The 22,071-nt window shown below is 40.7% G+C and overlaps 1 protein-coding gene across 2 annotated transcripts in view; it reads right to left on the bottom strand.

The window, feature by feature from the left end:
• ALDH1L1 (aldehyde dehydrogenase 1 family member L1) overlaps positions 1 to 22,071 on the bottom strand; it is a 121,792-nt gene that overhangs the window by 36,997 nt on the left and 62,724 nt on the right. Inside the window, exons 10-12 of one of the 2 annotated variants that reach the window (XM_027585876.1) lie at positions 4,974 to 5,121; positions 2,831 to 2,950; positions 1,400 to 1,527 (exon numbers count right to left, since the gene is read on the bottom strand). In XM_027585876.1, coding sequence (XP_027441677.1) covers positions 1,400 to 1,527; positions 2,831 to 2,950; positions 4,974 to 5,121 — 396 coding nt within the window. The remainder of the gene's footprint in view (positions 1 to 1,399; positions 1,528 to 2,830; positions 2,951 to 4,973; positions 5,122 to 22,071) is intronic. The other variant, XM_027585877.1, reaches the window with a different exon arrangement.

The raw sequence follows: 22,071 nt of genomic DNA, 5'->3' as shown, positions 1-22,071 counted from the left end.
GGGCTGCTCCCTCCTGGGCCAGCAATGGGCACACCTCCACCATGGGGACTGGGAGATTGCATGAGGCAGGGACCGGGTTATTAGGAGCTCTCAGGCCTGGCCTTGAGATGTGTGTCCAAACAGTCCAGGTCTCTACTTAGAGCTGCGCAGGGACAAACCCCTCCCTGTTGTGTTGCTAGTGGTATTATTATGGCATGTGCCACTAGATGGCAGCAGAGCACCTCAAGGAAAAAACCTCTTCTGGGCCAGCACCATTTACCACTAGAGTCCCTGCTTCAGGGCCAGAAGGCTCAGCACCATAAGCCTGGGCTTTCACGTTTCAGTTTTGCCTAATCTGGGGGCTCTAGGAAGCCAATGGCTTCCTAAAATTGATGGGCTCTTCAAGGGGTCTTGAAACTAACTTGAGTTACGGCAGGCTGGGTGCACCCTGGTCTGCCCCAAACCCCACCATCTCTATTCCATTTCAAAACCATACAGGACCCCCTCTCTGGTTCGCTGTGCTGGGGGCTATCCTGGTGTGTCTGGCCTCTGGAATAGAAAAAAATGGCATTCTGACTGCAAGGCCAAGATGGGGCCTCTCTCCCACCAGATGACAAGCACATTTGGACCACATCATGACTAGGCTGTATGCCTGACAGCTTCCCCAGGACCCAGAAAACAAAAGCCAGGTTCCTAAAATCAGCTTGTTCACCAGTCTTTTCATCACTGCTTAGTTCATCTGCCCAGCAGCTCCCCTTCTGGAAATATCACCCCACTTCCTTGGGGGTGGCTGCTCCTCCCCTATTGGGACCACTTGGTTCTAAGGGAGCAGTATCTCTCCTTCAGGCCTCACTCCCACCCCATTCTCATAAGCTGGAGCAACCCCAAGTCCTTCCTTCAGATTTCTGATAGAACTAAGGGGAGAGAGTCCCTTCTGCCTTGGTTTAAAAAAAAAAAAAAAGGGAAGTGTGAGATTCTAGCAGTCAGAGTCAAGCTGAGCAAGGACCAGCAGACAGAACAGGCTCCATCCTTCCTTTGCTGGCTTCTGCATAAAGTAGCCCTGATCCCACCTCCAGTCCAGGCCACTCCAGGTAAATGCTGTACCTGTCTGAGTCTGCCCAGGACCATGTGTTAGCTTTGCCAGTTTGCTGCTCCGATCTGATTAGCACCTTCACTTTTGTACCCTCTCATCTTCTATAACACTGTCCCTTCCACCGAGGACACCTTTCCCTTCAAGGTTACTTGTGTCTGGTGAAATCCCCCCTGTCTCTCAAGCCACTTCTGAGAAACCTTTTCTGAGCCTCAGGCCTTGGTCACACAAAGGTGTCCAGGACCTCACCTCCTCCTGGCAGGACCCAGGCATGCAGCCCCAACCCAAGCCAAAGGTCAGGTGGCTGACAGGTGGTTGTGGGCCTCTCACCTGTACAGGAGCCGGCCCCGGTCCCGTGCACTGATCCTCCCCCACAATCCATTCTCAAAGGCGTCCTTAGCTGCAGCCACTGCCTTGTCAACATCGCTGACCTGGGCCAGGGACACCTGGCAGATGACCTGTGGTGGATCAGAGCTGTGAGGCCCTCCCTGGACTCCATGTACACAGAAGCCCCACACCACCCCACTCTCCTGGCCACCTGGAAGGGCTCAGAGGGGATGGTTGGCCAATGGGAGGGCCCTGGAAGGGTGTGCACAATTAGGAAAGGCAAAGGCTTTCAGAGAGACCTATTTGTGTTTCCACATACCAGGATCCTTCTTTTCACTTGCCACTGAGCCCAAACAGGGCAACAGACTCAGGCTGCAGCTACAAGGCTGAGGATCAGCTTAGTGTTTTCAAGCCAAGAACAGAAGCTCATTAATTCAGTGAGTCCCAGGTGGAAGGTTTATTTTTAAGCGAAATAGTCTAGACATTGACAGTGGCAGAACCATTCCTGTCCCCCATCCTTGCTCTGCATCCTGACAGTGCCCACATACACTACAGGGCAGGCTCCCACACTGCCTGCCACCTCGGCTTGACCAAAGGGAAAGCCAGGAGGAGACAGAAGTGGGACAGGCGAGGCCAGCACCTTGCTGGTCACCACAGGTAGGGTGCACCCTCCCTGCCCAAGGCCCTAGCACCCAGGCAGCCCTGTCCACACAACCTCCCTTCTGGGATTCTCGAAATAGGCCTCTAGGTGGTAACAGCTCCCAATTTTCTGCCTGAGGGCACTGCACCCCCTTGTGTGTGTCCCCACTCCCTGTCCACCCCTTTGTCCATCACTTTCTTTAAACTCCCCTCAAAAGACTCATTTTGAGTGAGCTATCTGTTTTCTGCAGGCCCTGAGGGATGCTATAGGGTGGGGCAGAATGGAAAACTATCAGTATGCACCTGTAAGAGTAAGTGTTGTTTCAGGTAGGTGTGTGCATAAGAGAATACAATATATGTGTACTGGGTCATGACATAAGAGGGTCATTGTCAAGACAGTCTGACAAACATGGGATTCAAGAAGAATTTCCCAACAGTGGGATGCACACATATTCAAGAAGATAGGGGCCATGCTAGGGTTATTGTTGAAGTGTGGAGGAGGAGGGAATGGCTTCATTTCCTCTTTGGAGCGGGGTGTGGGGGGTCGTTTAACTCTGTTCCCATTCTCTGAAGCAGGCTCCAGACTTTTAAAGTCCTCCTGACTCCCTGCCATTTCCCCCCTCTGGGCCATTCCTGTAGGGAGGACTGGAAAATGATTGCAACCCTTTTGCATCCAAGCAGAGGCCCTCCTGGGCCAGAATCCCCAGATGCCAGGTGGTGGAGTAGATGGGAGAACAGGCTATGGGGTAAGTAGAGGGGAGAGAGGGTAGGAGGGGGTTCTAGGCCTGCACTCACACTTCCATCTGTTGGGTTGATGGTCTCATAGGTCTTGGCACCCTCGGCATCCACAAACATGCCCCCAATGAAGAGCTGGTGGGGCATTCGGAGGGTCAACTTGTTCATTGCCTTTTCCACCTGGGAAGGGAGTTTTTGCAGGTGTTAGTTGCAGTGTGGATTCTTCACATGGTGCATCAGTGACAGATACAAACCCACAGAGAGACACAGGAAACACTCACAGACAGATGGTAACCACTTGTGCACACACCACACACACACAAACACACATGCACACACTGCCAAAGGGGCCAGGGCTCAAGGCCCCTCAGCCTTCTCAGGTCTCTTTTGCCAAATCTGGTCCTGCTGCCTTCCTTGGCCCAATGAGCTATTATGTGCACAGTGGTGGCAGCTGGGTGATAAGAAGAGATGGCACAGAATCTGAGGCCAGACTGCTTGGGCTACAACCCCAGTCCTGCCATTTACCCATTGTGTGACCTCAAGCTGGTTGCCTGGCCTCCACACGTAGGAAGTGCCAGCTGGTAGACAGACACTTGTGAGTCACCAGACATGATGCCAACTCCATTGCTCACTTCCCTATAGACCTGAAATTTCACATTGAATGGCATCCTTTTGGATGTCATTCTCTCCTGAAATTTGTTCATCAATCATTTGTCCACAATCCCAAGGTCAACGTGGTGTTCATCTGGCCACCTGGCCACTTCATCTTTTGTTCCAAACCAATTATCCCAATGCTGAGTCCTATGGGAGCTGGTAGCCTACCAAGACACCTCAGGATGACTTTTCAAGAGTTTTTTTAAAAATAAATTTGTGGGGTCCCTGGTTGGCTCAGTCGGTTAAGCATCTGCCTTCAGCTCAGGTCATGATCCCAGCATCCTGGGACTGAGCCCCGTATCAGGCTCCTTGCTCAGTAGAGAGTCTGCTTCTTCCTCTCCATCTACTGCTCTCCCTGCTCATTCTCTCTCACTCTTTCTCTCAAATAAATAAATAAAATCTTAAATATATATATATATAATTTGCAGTTATATCATTACACTTCCAAATATACAAATTGAATGTATAGGATCACTTGTTTTGCTAATAGGAAAATATTCCCAATTCCCCATTCTCTCTCTCCCTTTTCTCTTTCTCCCCTTTACCTCCCTCTCTCCCTTTCTTTCTCTCCCTCTTTTGGCATTTCAACAAAAGCAATTTAATGCAGGAAATTGGTTTCACAGGTGATGAAAGAGCTGAGAGGCCATGAGTCAACCCAGAGATTGACAACAGCAGGCAGTCCCAGACATTACTAGACTAGAAGGACAGGAAACTGGTGGGACCAGAACTAGGGTCTAGAGTCCTCCAGAGGAACTAGAGTCTTGGCAGGGTGATCTGGCAGGGGCTGGAGCCACAGCAGAGATGAGGCCACTACTGGGAAAAACCACCAAAGGAGGAGGGTGAGAAGTACACTGTAAAAGTCTCTCTCTTTTTTTAGATTATTTATTTATTTATTTGTCAGAGAGACAAAGAAATAGAGAGAGAGAAAAAGCACAAGCAGGGGGAGAAGCAGGCAGAGGGAGAAGCAGACTCCCCACTGAGCAAGGAGCCCAGCTCAGGACTCAATCCCAGGACCCTGGGATCATGACCTGAGCCAAAGGCAGACACTTAAACGACTGAACCACCAGGCATCCCAGTCTCTTCTTAATACCATAGTCTCAGGACCCCTGGGTGTCTCAGTCTGTTAAGCATCTAACTCTTGATTTTGGCTCAGGTCATGATCTCAGGTCATGAGCCCTGTGTCTGGCTCCACGCTGGGTGTGGATCTTGCTTAAGATTCTCTCCCTCTCCTTCTGCCCCTCCCCACCACGCTGATGCTCAATCTCTCTCTCTCTCTCTAAAAAAAAAATTTAAAATAAAAAAATATATCCTAGTTTCATGTCTCAGGGGTCAGAATTTGTTCTGTACATAACAATTTCCTCTGTTGTGTTTGCCTAACTGCACTGGCACCCTCAGGGTATCCATGGTTACCAGGGAGAGCTTGGGACACTGAAGGTGGGCTCTTAGGTGCCCTGGCTTCCTGATGTCCAGATTTCCCCCATGTGTCATTGTGGATCCACAGATGTGGGTGTCTGTAGGGCCAAGCCCATGTGGAGGGCCCAGGACTCACATAGTCAATGATGCACTCGTGGCGTTTGTCATCCCCTCGTAGTTTTCTCACTAATAGTTGGATGAAGTCCCCAAAAGTGGTTGCCATGTAAACATCTTCATTTTCTAATTCCAGATCATCACACAGCTCCTTCACTTCCTCAACCAGTCTGGAGAAAAGAAGATGGAAAAGTGGGAGCATGGGAAGAGGCTTGGCAAAACTGCATCATTGTAGTTGCAGAGGTTATGGTGCCAAACAGTTTCCTAGAATGGACCTTCATCTCAACACCCAAAGTGTGAGTATTAGTTTAGAACTGGGGTTCAGAGCCCAGTCCATGGATTCAGAAGGTCCCAGTTTTGAGTTCTGGTTCCACCACTTACTAATTTGTGACCTTGGGCAAGTGAAAAACTCCCCTGCACCTTAGTTTCTTTGCTGCAAAACTGGAATAGTAATAGCTCCTTCACCATTTTCTGATGAGTAAATGACACAATCTACATGCTGATGATAATAATCAATATGAGATTAATAATACTCTTTGAAAGACATTGTTAAAAGAATGAAAAGACAAACCACACATTAGGGGAAATATTTCCAAATAACGTATCTGATAAAGGACTTGTATTCAGAATATATAAAGAACTCTCAAATTTCAATACTAAGAAAAAAAAAAACAATCCAAGTAAAAATGGGCAAAAGATTGAACAGATGTTTCCCCAAAGAAGAAATACAGATGGCAAAAAACATATAAAAATATGTTCAACATCACTAATCATTAAGGAAATGAAAATTAAAACAACAATTAAATATGTCTACACACATACCAGAATATCTAAAATTAAAGTCCGACCTCAGGGGGAGGAGAGATGGCAGAAGAGTAAGGGGACCCTAGGTTTGTCTTGTCTCTTCAATATAGCTAGTCATCAAATCATTCTGAACACCTGTGAAAGCAATCAGAGATCTGAGAAAAGAAATGCTGCAACTGTACAAGTAGAAAAGTGACCACTTTTTGGAAGGTAGGAGGTGGGAAGACTTGAGCTGGGGTGATATATCTGAGAATACAGTGGAGGGGAAGGAGCCTGCTTAAGGAGGCTACTGCAAAGTGTTATAAGTAGCAGAGAGCAAAATCAGAGCTAGGATTCTGCTACAGTGGGGTATGTCCCTGGTTTAAAGGTGCTCAGGTGGTGAAGCAGAGCAGAATCCCAGGTGGAAAAGGATGGTCTCAGGATCCCCAGGGTCACAAGAAGAACACGGGTGTCTGTGTGTGACAGAGTTCCCAGGCACAAGAGTGGGGAAGCCGGCTGAAAACAGTGCTCTGTGTTGCCATTAACTATGAACTACTGCATGGTCATGTGACCACCTTCCTGGCAGGGGTCCAGCAAAGGCAGAAACATGGTGAGACCCCCTTCCATCCCCTGGGAAGAACAGCATGGTCTGTGCTGCAGGAGTCTGTAAAACTTGCAGTTTTGAAATTCAGTCATGTGCCTGAGATAAAAACGCTCAGTCACAGGTCTGGTGAACACAGAGTTTGGACTGAAACTGGGGAGAGAAGTGATTGACTGCTTTTCAGTGAGAGCTCACTGAGGAGTGGGGGGTGTGAACTTTCAGCTTCTTTCTTATTTTGGGATCTAGTTTCTTTTAACAAGCACACCAAAACACACCCAGGATCCAATTTGTTGTTTTGTTTTTTGTTTGTTTTTGTTTAGTTCTGTTTTTGTTTTTGCTTTGTTTCTTTTGTTTTTTCTTTTGTCATTGTTGTTTCCCTTTCTTTCTTATTTTCTTTTCTAGACCAAATGACAACACAGAGAAATTCACCCCAAAGGAGGTAGTACTTATTGACAGAGATTTAATCAATACGAATATAAGTAAGATGTCTGAATTACAATTTAAAACAACAATAATAAAGATACTAGCTGGGCTTGAAAAAAGCAAACAAGACACTAGAGAATCCCATACTGTAGAGATAAAAGAATTAAAACTTAGGCCAAAATTAAAAATGCTATTACTGAGATGCAATCCCAAATGGAGGCTATAAAAATGAGGATGAATGAATCAGAGAATAGGTGATATAGAAGGTAAATGATGGAAAATAAGGAACTTGAAGAAAGAAATAAAACTATTAGATCATGAAGGGAGACTTAGAGAACTCAGTGATTCCATAAAGCAAAATAATATCTAAATAGTGGTCCCAGAAGAGGAGGAGGGGGAGAAAGGGGCAGAAGGCTAATTTGAGCAAATTGTACCTGAGAACTTCCCTAAACTAGGGAAGGAAACAGGCATTCAAGTCCAGGAGACACAGAGAAACCCCCTCAAAATCAATAAAAATAGGTCAACACCCCAACATATAATAGTGAAGCTTGCAAATTACAGAGATAAACAGAAAATCCTGAAAGCAGCTTGGTACAAGAGGTACTTAACCTACAATGGTAGATACATAGGCTGGTAGCAGACCTGTCCACAGAGACCTGGCAGGCCAGAAAGGATTGGCATGATGTATTCAGTGTGCTAGATGGGAAAAATATGCAGCCAAGAATACTTTTTTAAAAAATTTTATTATGTTATGTTAATCACCATACATTACATCATTAGTTTTTGATGTAGTGTTCCATGATTCAATATTTGCATATAACACCCAGTGCTCCATTCAGTACATGCCCTCTTTAATACCATCACCAGGCTAACCCATCTCCCCACCCCCCTCCCCTCTAGAACCCTCAGTTTGTTTCTTAGAATCCATAGTCTCTCATGGTTCGTCTCCCCCTCCAATTTCCCCCCTTCATTTTTCCCTTCCTACTATCTTCTCTCTCTCTCTTTTTTTTAACATATAATGTATGATTTGTTTCAGAGGTACAGGTCTGTGATTCAATAGTTTTACACAATTCACAGTGTTTACCATAGCACATACCCTCCCCAATGACTATCACCCAGCCACCCCATCCCCCCCACCACCCACCACTCCAGCAACCCTCAGTTTGTTTCCTGAAATTAAGAATTCCTCATATCAGTGAGATCATACGATACCTGTCTTTCTCTGATTGACTTATTTCGCTTGGCATAATACCCTCTAGTTCCATCCACATTGTTGCAAATCAGCCAAGAATACTTTATCCAGCAAGGCTGTCATTCAGAATAGAAGGAAAGATAATGAGTTTCCAAGACAAACAAAACCTAAAGGAAACTGTGAACACAAAGCCAGCCCTGCAAGAAGTATTAAAGGGGATCATCTGAATGAAGACAGAGCCCAAAAGTAAATAAGACCAGAAAGGAACAGAGACAGTCTATGGAACAGTGGCTCTACACATAATACAATGGCATTAAATTAATATCTTTCAACAATTACTCAGAATGTAAATGGACTCAAGACTCCAATGAAAGGACATAGGGCATCAGAATGGATAAAAAAATAAGACCCATCAATATGCTGCTTACAAGAGACTCATTTTAGACCCAAAGAAACCACCAGATTGAAAGTAAGGGGGTGGAGAACCACTGATCATTCTAATGGAAATTAAAAGAAAGCTGGAGTAGCAATCCTTGTATCACACAAACTATAACTGTTTATTATATCAAACAACTTGGTTGATTTTAAACCAAAGACTGTAATAAGAGATGAAGAAAGACACTATATCATAATTAAAGGGTCTATCCAACAAGAAGATCTAACAATTGTAAATATTTATGCCCCTAATGTGGGAGCAGCCAAATATATAAACCAACTAATAACAAAATTAAGAAACTCATTGATAATAGTAAAATAATAGTAGGGAACTTTAATAGCCCCCTCACAGCAATGGACAGATCCTCTAAGCAGACATACAACAAAGAAACAAGGACTTTGATTAACACAATGGACCAGATGAACTTTAGATATAGTTAGAGCATTTCATCCCAAAGCAGCAGAATACACATTCTTCTCGAGTGCACATGTAATGTTCTCCAGAAGAGATCACATACTAGGTCACAAATCAGGCCTCAACTGGTAAAAAATATTGAGATTATACCATGCTACAATGTGAAGTCAACCACAAGAAAAAAATTGGAAGGACCACAAATACATGGAGGTTAAAGAACATCTTACTGAAGAATGAATGGGTCAACCAGGAAATTAAAGAAGAATTTTTTAAAAATTCACAGAAACACGATTCAAGGAATCGTGGATCACTACATCAAAAACTAATGATGTATGGGGGGAGGAGCAAGATGGTGGAGGAGTAGGAGACCTAATTTTTTCTGGTGCCTGGGAATTCAGCTAGATAGGGATCAAACCATTCTGAACACCTACAAACTCCACAGGAGATCAAAGAAAAGAATAGCAGCAACTCTCTGAACAGAAAAGCGACCACTTTCTGGAAGGTAGGACGTGTGAAGAAGTGAATCCAAGGTGATATTCGGTAAGATAGATGGCGGGGGAGGGGGCCTCTGTCAGGGGCTACTGGCAAGTGATAGAGCAGCAGAGCACAAAATCAGAACTTTTAGAAGTTGGCTCCACTGAGGGACGTTGCTCCAGTGGCTAAGTGAGGGGTGGAACCCTCGCGAGACAGTGTGGTCTCAGGACCCTCGGGGTCACAGGAAGACGGGGGGGGGCGGTGCCTGAGTGCAACAGAGCTCCCAGGTGTCAGAGCGGGGAAGCTGGCTGCAGAGACAGAGCCGAGGAGTGGGTTCTCAGCTCGGGGTTGCCATAAACCGTGATCCGCAGCACAGTCAGGCCACTGCTCCTCCAGCAGGGACCCAACAAGCGGCAGATCTAGGGAGACTCCCCTTCCTCCCCAGGGAGGAGCGGGGTGGGAGTGCACCGCAAGGGATCTGCTAGGTTTGGAGACTCCACACCGAGTTGGGTGCCAGAGATAGGAATGCTCGGTCACAGGCCAGGTGAGCAAAGAGTGCCGCCAGAGACCAGGGAGATGGGACTGACTGACTGCTTTTCTCTGGGGGCACACTGAGGAGCATGGCCCCGAGTTCTCAGCTCCTCCGGGGCGGAGATTGGGAGGCCGCCATTTTCACTCTCGTCCTCCAAAGCTGTATGGAAAGCTTGCAGAGAACAAAAGCTCCTGAGAGCAAACCCAAGCAGATTACTTAGCCTGAACCCGGAAAGGGTGTGGCAATTCCGCCTCCAGCAAAGACATTTGGGAACCATGGCAACAGGCCCCTCCCCCAGAAGATCAGCAAGAACAGCCAGCCAAGACCAAGTTTACCGATCAATGAGAACGGCAGAACTCCAGAGCTAGGGGAATACTGCACATAGAATTCATGGCTTTTTTTACCATGATTCTTTAGTCTTTCAAAATTAATTTTTTTAACTTTTTTTAATTTTTCTTTTTCCCTTTTACAAACAACATCTTATCAATCCCTTTTTAAAAAAATTTTTTTTTTCATTTTTAGAGTCATTCTATTCTTTCATAGTAGTTACCCTTATTTTTGGTATATATATAAGTTGTTCTCTCTTTAAAATTTTGAGATACAGTTTCCTCTAATAAATCAAAATAGACCCTAAATCTCTAGTGTATGGCTTTGTTCTAGTTTCCTGCCTGATCACATTTTCTTCCTCTCCCCATTTTTTTTAAATCCTCTTCTTTCTTTTTCAAACAACTTCTCATCTTATCAATTCCTTTTAAAAAATCTTTTATAATTTTCATCTTTATACTCATATTCCATCCTTTCATCTTATTTACAGATATGTTTTTTTCTTTAAAATTTTGGGAAGCACTTTCTTTTAATAGACCAAAATACACCCAAAATCTAGTGTGTGGCACTGATCTATGCACCAGCTTAATCATATTTGATTATATTCTGTTTTTTTGGTTTTGTTTTCTTTTTGTTTGTTTTTACCTTTTTCTTTTTCTTTTTTCTTTCTCTCCCTTTCTTTTCCCCCGGTTTCAGGTCTTTTCTGATTTGTTTAGTGTATATTTTCTGGGGACGTTGTCACCCTGTTAGCATTTTGTTCTCTCATTCATCTATTCTCATCTGGACAAAATGACAAGATGGAAAAAAATCACCTCAACAAAAAGAACAAGAGGCAGTATGGACTGCCAGGGACCTAATCAATACAGACATTAGTAAGATGTGAGAAGTAGAGTTCAGAATGATGATTTTGAAGATACTAGCTGGGTTTGAAAAAAGCATGGAAGTTATTAGAGAAACGCTTTCTGGAGAAATAAAGGAACTAAAATCTAACCAAGTCGAAATCAAAAAGGCTATTAATGAGGTGCAATAAAAAATGGAGGCTCTAACCGCTAGGATAAATGAGGCAGAAGAGAGAATTAGTGATATAAAAAAAACCAAATGATAGAAAATAAAGAAGCTGAGAAAAAGAGAGATAAACAACTACTGGATCATGAGGGCAGAATTCAAGAGATAAGTGATACCATAAGATGAAACAACATTAGAATAATTGGGATCCCAGAAGAAGAAAGAGAGAGAGGGGCAGGAAGTATATTGGAGCAAATTATAGCAGAGAACTTCCCTAATGTGAGGAAGAAAAGAGGCATCCAAATCCAGGCGTCAGGGAGAACGCCCCTCAAAATCAATAAAAATAGTCAACACCCTGACATCTAATAGTAAAACTTATAAGTCCCCTCAGAGACAAAGAGAAAATCCTGAAAGCAGCTTGGGAAAAGAGGTCTGTAACCTACAATGGTAGAATCATTAGATTGGCAGCAGACCTATCCACAGAGACCTGGCAGGCCAGAAAAGACTGGCATGATATATTCAGAGCACTAAATGAGAAAAATATGCAGCCAAGAATACTGTATCCAGCTAGGCTGTCATTGAAAATAGAAGGACAGATAAAAAGCTTCCAGGACAAACAAAAGCTGAAAGAATTTGCAAACACCAAACCATCCCTACAAGAAATATTGAAAGGGGTCCTCTAAGCAAAGAGAGAGCCTAGAAGCAACATAGACCAGAAAGGAACACAGACAATATACAGTAACAGTCACCTTACAGGCAATACAATGGCACTACATTCATACCTTTCAATAGCTACCCTGAATGTAAATGGGCTAAATGCCCCAATCAAAAGACACAGGCTATCAGATTGGATAAAAAAACAAGACTCATTGATATGTTGTCTGCAAGAGACTCATTTTAGACCCAAAGACACCCCCAGATTGAAAGTGAGGGAGTGGAAAACCATTTACCATGCTAATGGACACCAAAAGAAAGCTGGGGTGGCAATCCTTATATCAGACAAATTAGATTTTAAACCAAAGACTGTAATAAGAGATGAGGAAGGACACTATATCCTACTTAAAGGGTCTATCCAACAAGAAGATCTAACAATTGTAAATATCTATGCCCCTAACATGGGAGCAGCCAATTATATAAGGCAATTAATAACAAAAGCAAAGAAACACATTGACAACAATTGAATGATAGTGGGGGACTTTAACACCCTTATCACTGAAATGGACAGATCATCTAAGCAAAATATCAACAAGGAAATAAAGACTTTAAATGACACACTGGACCAAATGGACTTCACAGATATACTCAGAACGTTCCATCCCAAAGCAAAAGAATACACATTCTTCTCTAGTACTCATGGAACATTCTCCAGAATAGATCACATCCTAGGGCACAAATCAGGTCTCAACTGGTACCAAAAGATTGGGATCATTCCCTGCATATTTTCAGACCACAATGCTTTGAAACTAGAACTCAATCACAAGAGGAACGTTGGAAAGAACTCAAATCCACGGAGGCTAAAGAGCATCCTACTAAAGAATGAATGGGTCAACCAGGAAATTAAAGAAGAATTTAAAAAAAAAACTCATGGAAACAAGTGAAAATGAAAACACAACTGTTCAAAATCTTTGGGATGCAGCATAGGCAGTCCTAAGAGGAAAGTATATAGCAATACAAGCCTTTCTCAAGAAACAAGAAAGGTCTCAAATACACAGCCTAACCCTACACTTAAAGAAGCTGGAGAAAGAACAGCAACTAAAGCCTAAATCCAGCAGGAGAAGAGAAATCATAAAGATCAGAGTAGAAATCAATGAAATAAAACTAAAAGAACAGTAGAACAGGTCAATGAAACTAGGAGCTGGTTCTTTGAAAGAATTAACAAGATTGATAAATCCCTGGCCAGACTTATCAAAAAGAAAAGAGAAATGACCCAAATAAACAAAATCATGAATGAAAGAGGAGAGATCACAAGCAACACCAAAGTAATACAAACAATTATAAATAATATTATGAGCAATTATAGGCCAACAAATTAGGCAATCTGGAAGAAACGGATAAATTCCGAGAAACATATAAACTACTAAAACTGAAACAGGAAGAAATAGAAAACTTGAACAGATCCATAAGCAGCATAGAAATTGAATCAGTCATCAAAAATCTCCCAAAAAACAAAAGCCCAGGGCCAGATGGCTTCCCAGGGGAATTCTACCAAACATTTAAAGAAGACTTAATACCTATTCTTCTGAAACTGTTCCAAAAACAGAAATAGAAGGAACACTTCCAAACTTGTTCTATGAGGCCAGCATTACCTTGATCCCAAAACCAGACAAAGACCTCATCAAAAAGGAGAATTATAAACTAATATCCCTGATGAACATGGATGCAAAAATTCTCATCAAGATACTAGCCAATAAGATCCAACTGTACATCAAGAGGATTATTCACCATGACCAAGTGGGATTTATTCCTGGGCTGCAAAGTTGGTTCAACATTTACAAATTAATGTGATACATCAAATTAATAAAAGAAAGGACAAGAACTATATGATCCTCTCAATAGATGCAGAAAATGCATTTGACATATAATGCAGCATACTTTCTTGATTAAAACTCTCCACAGTGTAGAGATAGAGGGAACATACCTCAATATCATAAAAGCCATCTATGAAAAGCCCACAGAGAATATCATCCTCAATGGGGAAAACCTGAGAGCTTTTCTACTAAGGTCAGGAACACGACAGGGATGTCCACTCTCACCACTGCTGTTCAACATAGTACTAGAAGTCATCAGTCAGACAACAAAAAGAAATAAAAGGCATTCAAATTGGCAGAGAAGAAGTCAAACTCTCACTCTTCACAGATGATATGATACTTTATATGGAAAACCCAAAAGACTCCACCCCAAAATTGCTAAAACTCATACAGAAATTCAGCAACGTGGCAGGATATAAAATCAATACACAGAAATCAGTTGCATTTCTTTACACTAACAATGAGCCAGAAGAAAGAGAAATTAAGGATTGGATCCCATTTACAGTTGCACCCAAAACCAAAAGATACCCAAGAATAAACTTAACTGAAGAGGTAAAGGATCTATTCTCTAGAAACTATATAACACTTATGAAAGAAATTGAGGAAGACACAAACAGATGGAAAAACATTCCATGCTCATGGATTGGAAGAATAAACATCGTTAAAATGTCTATGCTACTCAGAGCAATCTACACATTCAATCCAATCCCTACGAAAATGCCATCAATATTTTTCACAGACCTGGACCAAATAATCCTAAAATTTGTATGGAACAAGAAAAGACCCTGAATTGCCAGGGGAATGTTGAAAAAGAAAACCAAAGCTGGTGGCATCACAATGCCAGACTTCAAACTCTATTACAAAGCTGTAATCATCAAGACATTATGGTACTGGCACAAAAACAGACACATAAATCAATGGAACAGAATAGAGAACCCAGAAAGGGACCCTCAACTGTATGGTCAGCTAATCTTTGACAAATCAGGAAAGAATGTCCAATGGAAAAAAGACAGTCTCTTCAACAAATGGTGTTGGGAAAATTGGACAGCCACATGTACAAGAATGAAGGTAGACAACTTTCTTACACCATAAACAAAAATAAACTCAAAATGGATGAAAGATCTAAACGTGAGACAGGAATCCATCACAATCCTAGAGGAGGGGCACCTGGGTGGCTCAGTCAGTTGAGGGTCTGCCTTCAGCTTGGGTCATGATCCCAGGGTCCTGGGATTGAGCCCCGCATTGGGCTCCCTGCTCTTGGGGAGCCTGCTTCTCCCTCTCCTCTCCACTTTCCACTCGTGCTCTCTCTCTCTCTCTCATTCTCTCAAATAAATAAATAAGTAAAATCTTTAAAAAAAAATCCTGGAGAAGAACACAGGCAGAAACTTCTTTGACCTCAGCTGCAGCAACTTCTTGCTAGACACATCTCCAAATGCAAGGGAATCAAAAGCAAAATGAACCATTGGGACTTCATCAGGATAAAAAGCTTTTGCACAGCAAAGGAAACAGTCAACAAAACTAAAAGGCAACCTACTGAATGGGAGAAGATATTTGCAAATGACATATCAAATAAAGGGCTAGTATCCAGGGCACCTGGGTGGCTCAGTCATTTAAGCATCTGCCTTCAGCTCAGGTCATGACCCCAGGGTCCTGGGATGGAGTCCCATGTCAGGCTCCCTGCTCAGCAGGGAGTCTGCTTCTTCCTCTCCCTCTACCCCTCCCCCTGCTTGTGCTCTCTCATGCTCGCTCTTCCATGAGTAAATAAAATATTTATTTTAACAAAAGGGCTAGTATCCAATATCTATAAAAAACTTAACAACTCATCATCAAAAAAACCAAAAAATCCAGTCAAGAAATGGGCAGAAGACACGAACAGACATTTCTCCAAAGAAGACATACAAATGGCTAACAGACACATGAAAAAATGCTAAACATCATTCAGCATCAGGGAAATACAATCCAAAACCACAATGAGATACCACCTCACACAGGTCAGAATGGCTAAAATTAAGTCAGGAAACAACAGATGTTGTCAAAGATGCAGAAAAAGTGAAATGCAAACTGTTGGTGGAAATGCAAACTGGTGCAGCCACTCTGGAAAACAGTTTGGAGGATCCTCAGAAAGTTTAAAACAGAACTACCCTATGACCCAGCAATTGCACTACTAGGTATTTATCCAAAGGATACAAACACAGTGATTTGAAGCAGCATATGCACCCTAATGTTTATAACAGCAATGTCCACAATTGCCAAAATATGGAAAGAGCCCAGATGTCCATTGATAGATGAATGGATAATGAAGATATAGTATATATGTGTGTACACACACAGGAATATTAGCCATCAAAAATAATTAAATCTGGCCATTTGCAATGCCGTGGATGGAACTAGAGGGTATTATGCTAAGTGAAATAAGTCAGTCAGAGGAAGACAAGTACCATATGATTTCACTCATATGTGGAATTTTTTATTTCAATTCAATTAATTAACATACAGTGTATTATTAGTTTCAGAGGTAGAGTTCAGTGATTCATCAGTCTTATACAATACCCAGTGCTCATTATATCATGTATCCTCCTAATGTCCATCACCCAGTTACCTCATTCCCCGACCCTCCTCCCCTTCCTTCCTTTACGATCCTCTGTTTTGTTTCTTAAATCACATGTGGAATTTAAGAAACAAAACAGATGAACATATGGGAAGGACAGAAAAAAAGAAGGTAAAAACAGAGAGGGAGGCAAACCATAAAAGACTCTTAACTCTAGGAAACAAAGTTTCCTCATTGCTGGAGGGGAGGTAGGTGAGGCGATGGCATAACTGATGATGGGCATTAAGGAGGGCACTTGATGTAATGAGCGTTGGGTGTTAAATGCAACTGATGAATCACTAAATTCTACCCCTGAAACTAATAATACAATATATGTTAACTAAACTGAATTTAAATACAAAATGTAAAAAAAATTAAACTAAATTAAAGTGTGACCATACCAATTATTAGTAAAGATGTCGAACAACTGAACTCTCATATATATGATTGTTTAAAATGGTACTTTGGAAATCATTTTGGACAACAGTTGGCCGCTTCTTAAAAATTAAACATATACTTCCCATTTCACTCTTAGGTATTTACTCAGGATAAATAAAAACCTACATATAGATAGAAAATGGTAGAGTTGAAGTTCCAAAGATCCATTCCTCCACCTAAACAACTATTGACCTGGCAGAATTGTTCAAATCAAATGTTCTGGAACCCTAGGGTCTAGTCAAACACTTGCACATCCAGAAAAGAACATGATGAAGAGGCTGTAAACATCAATAATTTCAATTTTTCATGATGTATTACTCCCCATCTTTGTGTTAGGAGGAAGTGGGGAAGCTGGCCTTGTTCCTGGTGCAGCTTTCTGGAGCCAGGGTGGGCAATAAGGACCTTGTCTTCTGTATATCTATACTGTGTGCTCTGAGTGTTGATGCTCTTTTTGATCACTGAGGGGCCAGCACAAAGGCTGGCAGGCACAGTTTTTAACCCCCACAGGTTGAGGCAGCTTCCAGGGGATTTAAAGAGATGGTATTTTCCCCCTCTTTGGGGACTCAGATATTTAAGAAAATCCTTGTCTGGCCACTGGCTGACCACAGAGATAACAGGACAGAAACTTTAATTTCTACATACAACAAAGAATATACACTTTGCAAAAAAAGAAGAAAAAAGTTTGGAAAAGTCACAAATGTTTGGCTCCAACCCCCCACAAGCAAGATTTAGCAATCACTGAGGAGTGAGACAATTACATTTTCAGAATTACCACAATACAACATGCAAAATGTCCAGTTTTGAACAAAAAATGTAAAACATACAAAGAAACAGGCAAATATAGTTGATTTACAGGAAAAATAAAAGAATTTGGAAGAATCACTCTCTAGGAAGACCAGATATTAGAATTAGTCATCAAAGATGTTAAGTCAACTGTATTAAATATGTACAATAATTTAAAGGAAACCATGGACAAAGAACTAAAGGAAATCAGGAAAATGATGTATAAAAAAATGAGAATCTCAATAAAGACATAAAAAGTAAGCCAAAGAAATTCTCAAGCTGACAAGTACAATAACTAAAATAAAAAACACCCTGGAGAGGTTCAACATCAGATTTGAGCAAGCAGAAGAAAGGACTGATGAACTTGAAATTATCCAGTATGAAGAAGAGAGGGAAAAAAGAATGAATGAAAATGAACAGAGTCTGAGGGACACCATCAAACTTATCAACATTCTTATTTTAGGAATTCCAAAGAGGAAGAGAGATAGAAAGGGGCAGAAAAAATATTTGAAGAAATAATGCCCCCAAAGCTCCCAAATTTGAGGAAACATGAATAAGCACATCCAAGAAGCTCAATGCATTCCAAGGAGGATAAACTCAAAGAAATTTACACCAACACACATTACAGTCAACTTGTTGAAACCCAAAGACAAAGAAGGAATTTGGAAAGCAGTAAGAGAGAACTAACTCATCACATACAAAGGATCCTCCGTAAAATTAAAAGCTGATTTCTTTTCAAATGCCATGAAGGCCAGAAAGCAGTGAGATGGCATATTTAAAGTCTTGAATGAATGTTAACTATGAATTCTATATCTGTCAAAACTATCTCTCAAGAATGAAGGAGGAATTAAGACATTTCAGGATACACAAAAGCTGAGGGAGTTAGTTCCTAGTACACTTGCCATACAAGAGACACTAAAGAGAATTTTACAGGTTGAAATGGTTGGCTCAGTTGGTTAAGCATCTGCCTTCCCCTCAGGTCATGATCCCGGGGTCCTGGGATTGCGTCCCTCATTGGGCTCCCAGCTCAGCGGAGAGTCTGCTTCTCCCTCTCCCTCTGCTGTTCTCTCTCTCTCTCTCTTTCTGTCAAATAAATAAATAAAATCTTAAGAAAAAAAGGAAGAACACTAAAGAGTAACTCAAAGCTGTAAGAAAAAAAATAAAGAACACTGGTAAAGGCAACCACATGGGTAAAAATGAAAACCAGTGTTACGGTACTTTTGGTAGGGTTTGCAACTTCTCTCTTTTTCCTATATAATAGCCAAATGCAGAAAACAATAATTTTAAACCAATATTAACGGCTATACAATGTATAAAGATGCAATCTGTGACAATAATAGCTGGGGGAGGAACAGCAATGTATAGGATTAGAGTATATACTATTGAAACTAAGTTGGTATTATTCAAATTACATTGTTACAAGTTAAATATGTTGGGGCACCTGGGTGGCTCAGTGGGTTAAGTGTCTGTCTTAGGCTCAGATCATGATCCCAGGGTCCTGGGATGGAGCCCCACAACAGGGTCCCTGCTCAGAGGGGAGTCTGCTTCTCCCTCTCCCTCTGCCCCTCCCCTCAACTTGTGCTCTCTCTCACTCTGCTCTCTCTCTCTCAAATGAATAAATAAAATCTTTAAAAAAACTAGTTAAATATGTTAACTGTAATCTCTAAGTTAATTAAGAAATAACAAAAAATGGGCAGGAAACAAAGTAGTACACTACCCTCCCCCCCAACAAAGGGGCAATAATAGAGAAACTGAGGAACAAAAAGCATAAAAGACATACTGAAAACAAATTGATAAATAGCAGTGGTAAATCCTTTTCTTTAACAATAATCTGGTTAAATGGTAATGGATTAAACTCTCTTATAAAAACATAGATTGGAAGATTGGATAAAAATTATCATTCATCCACATGTTACAAAAGATTCACTTTAGATATAAGTACACATAAAAAAATTCAAAGCAAACGGATGGAAAAGGTATCCTATGCAAAGGGTGACCAAAAGAGAGCTGGGTTGCTATATTGTCAGAAAAAAAAATAAGACTTTAAATCAAACAAGGTTATGAAAAACAAAGACTACTAATAAAAGGTTCAACACAGCAAGAGGATATAACAATTATAAACATACAGGCACCAACAAGACAGGCTCCCAAAAATATATAGCAAAAATTCTATAATAATAGCTGGAGACTAAAATGCCCAACTTTCAATAATGGTTAAAACAACCAGGGAGAAGATAAAGAAACAGAGTAATTAAACAACACTATAATCCAACTGTATGTGTACAGAACAGACATATACAGAACACCTAAGAATAGCAGAATTCACATTCTTCTCAAGTGCACATGGAATATTCTCCACAATAAGCCATTTGTTAGGCTACACAATAAGTCTTAATAAATTTTTTAAAGATTGAAATTTTATAAAACATCTTTTTCTGATCACAATGGAATGCAACTAGAAATCAACAGTGGAAGAAAAATTGGAAAATTCACAAAAATATGGAAGTTAAATGGCACACTCTTAAACAACCAATGGGCAAAAAAAGAAATCACAAGGGACATACCTTTAGTCAAAGAAAAACAAAAACATAACATAACAAAACTTATGGATTGCAACAAAAGTGCCAAGAAGGAAATTTATAACTGCAAGTGCATACATTAAAAAGAAGATCTCAAGTCAATACCCTAACTGTATACCTTAAGGAATTTTTAAAAAGAGCAACCTAAACCCAAAGCCAGCAGAAGGTAGGAAATAATAAAGATAGAGCAGAAAAAAATAAAATAGAGAATAAAAGAACAATCAGGAAATCAATGAAACCAAAGTTGATTCCTTGAAAAAAAATCAATAAAATTGACAAAACTGACTGACCAAGAAAAAGAAAAACAGAAAAAAACTCAAATTACTAGAATCAGAAATGAAAGTGATTATACCAATTTTGCATAAATAAAAAGGATCCTAATAGAATACTTTGATAATTTATACACCAACAAATTTGATTACCTAGATGAAATGAACAAATTGCTAGAAAACATGCAATCTACATAAACTCATGAGGAAACAAAAAATCTGAATAGACCCATAACTAGTAAAGAGATTGAATCAAAAATCACAAAACGTTCCAACAAAGAAAAGCTCAAGGCTGAATGGTTTCACTGGTGAATTCTACCAAACATTTAAAGAAGAGTTGACACCAATCCTTCTCAAAATCATCCCCCCCACCAAAAATGAAGAAGAAACACTTCCCATTAATTCTATGAGGACAGAAATACCCTGATACCAAAGCCAGAAAAAGTCACTTCAAGAAAAGAAAACTTTAAGCCAATATTCCTGATCAATATAAATGCAAAAATTCTCTCAAAAATAATAGTAAGTCAAATTCACTGTCACCAAGTGGAATTCTCAATTGCAATGGTGGTTTCTCTTATGGTCAAAGGGGCAAGGTTTCAGTTATATAGGATGAATAAGTTCTAGAGATCTAATGTACATCAAGCTGACTTTAGTTAATAATACTGCATTATATAGTAGAAATTTCCTAAAAGAGTAGGTCTCAGATGCTCTCACTGTCAAAAAATAAAACTAACTATGTGAGATGAGTATGTTAATTAGCTTGACTGTAATAATCATTTCACTATGTATATCAAAGCACACTATTACACACCTTAAATATTTACATTTTTATTAAATAAAGGAAAAATAATAAAATTGCCTTTAAGCTATTAATCAAGAAAAAGAAGTGAAGGAGGAAGAAAAGACTTATTTGCTCATTTAAGAAGCACAGTTGGGTTATATGCTGAGTGTCTCCTTGCATGGTCACAGCATATTATCCCCAGACTTTTGGTTTAAGGCAGAGATCAGTTAATGACAGCCTATTTTGTAAATAAAGTTTTATTGGAACACACACACACACTCAAAGATTTCACACCAAAAAAAGAAAACCCTGACATATTATAATTTTTTAAAACCTGACATATTATTGGAGCTAATAAGCAAATCCAACAATGTTGCAGGGTACAAAACAACACAGGAAAATCCATTGCATTTCTACACACTAGCAATGAACACTACAAAACAGAAAGTAAGAAAACAATTCCATTTACAATAGCATCAAGAGGAATAAAATGGCAATAAAGTAACCAAGGAGGCAACAGAGTTGTACACTGAGAACTGTAAAGTATTGCTGAAAGAAATTTTAAAAGGCCTGAATAAAATGAAAAAAAAATCCATTTACATGAATTGGAAGATTTAATATCATTCAGATGAAATACTACCCAAAGTGATCTATGGTTTCAATGATACCTCTATTAAAATCCCAATATTTTTATTTGTTTGTTTGTACATACCCAGGTCCACTGATCCACCAAGAGAACTCACAGCACTCATGTAGTCATACTCCTGGCTTTATTTATTTATTACAGGGAAAAGAGACAAGGGAAAACTAGTAAAAGAAGGCATATGTTCAAAGACAGGAGGAAGCCAGATAAAAGCTGCCAAGGGTTCTCTCCCAGTGGAGTCACACAGGACATGTTTATTTCTTTCAGCAATGAATTGTGACAACACAAGTCTTTACATTGTGTCTCCCAGAGACTCAGCACCTAATGT

Source organism: Zalophus californianus, chromosome 1 (genome assembly GCF_009762305.2).
Source record: "Zalophus californianus isolate mZalCal1 chromosome 1, mZalCal1.pri.v2, whole genome shotgun sequence".
Taxonomy (NCBI): Eukaryota; Metazoa; Chordata; class Mammalia; order Carnivora; family Otariidae; genus Zalophus; species Zalophus californianus.
The sequence above is the reverse complement of the archived record's forward strand: the minus strand, read 5'-3'. Positions and strand labels throughout refer to the sequence as shown.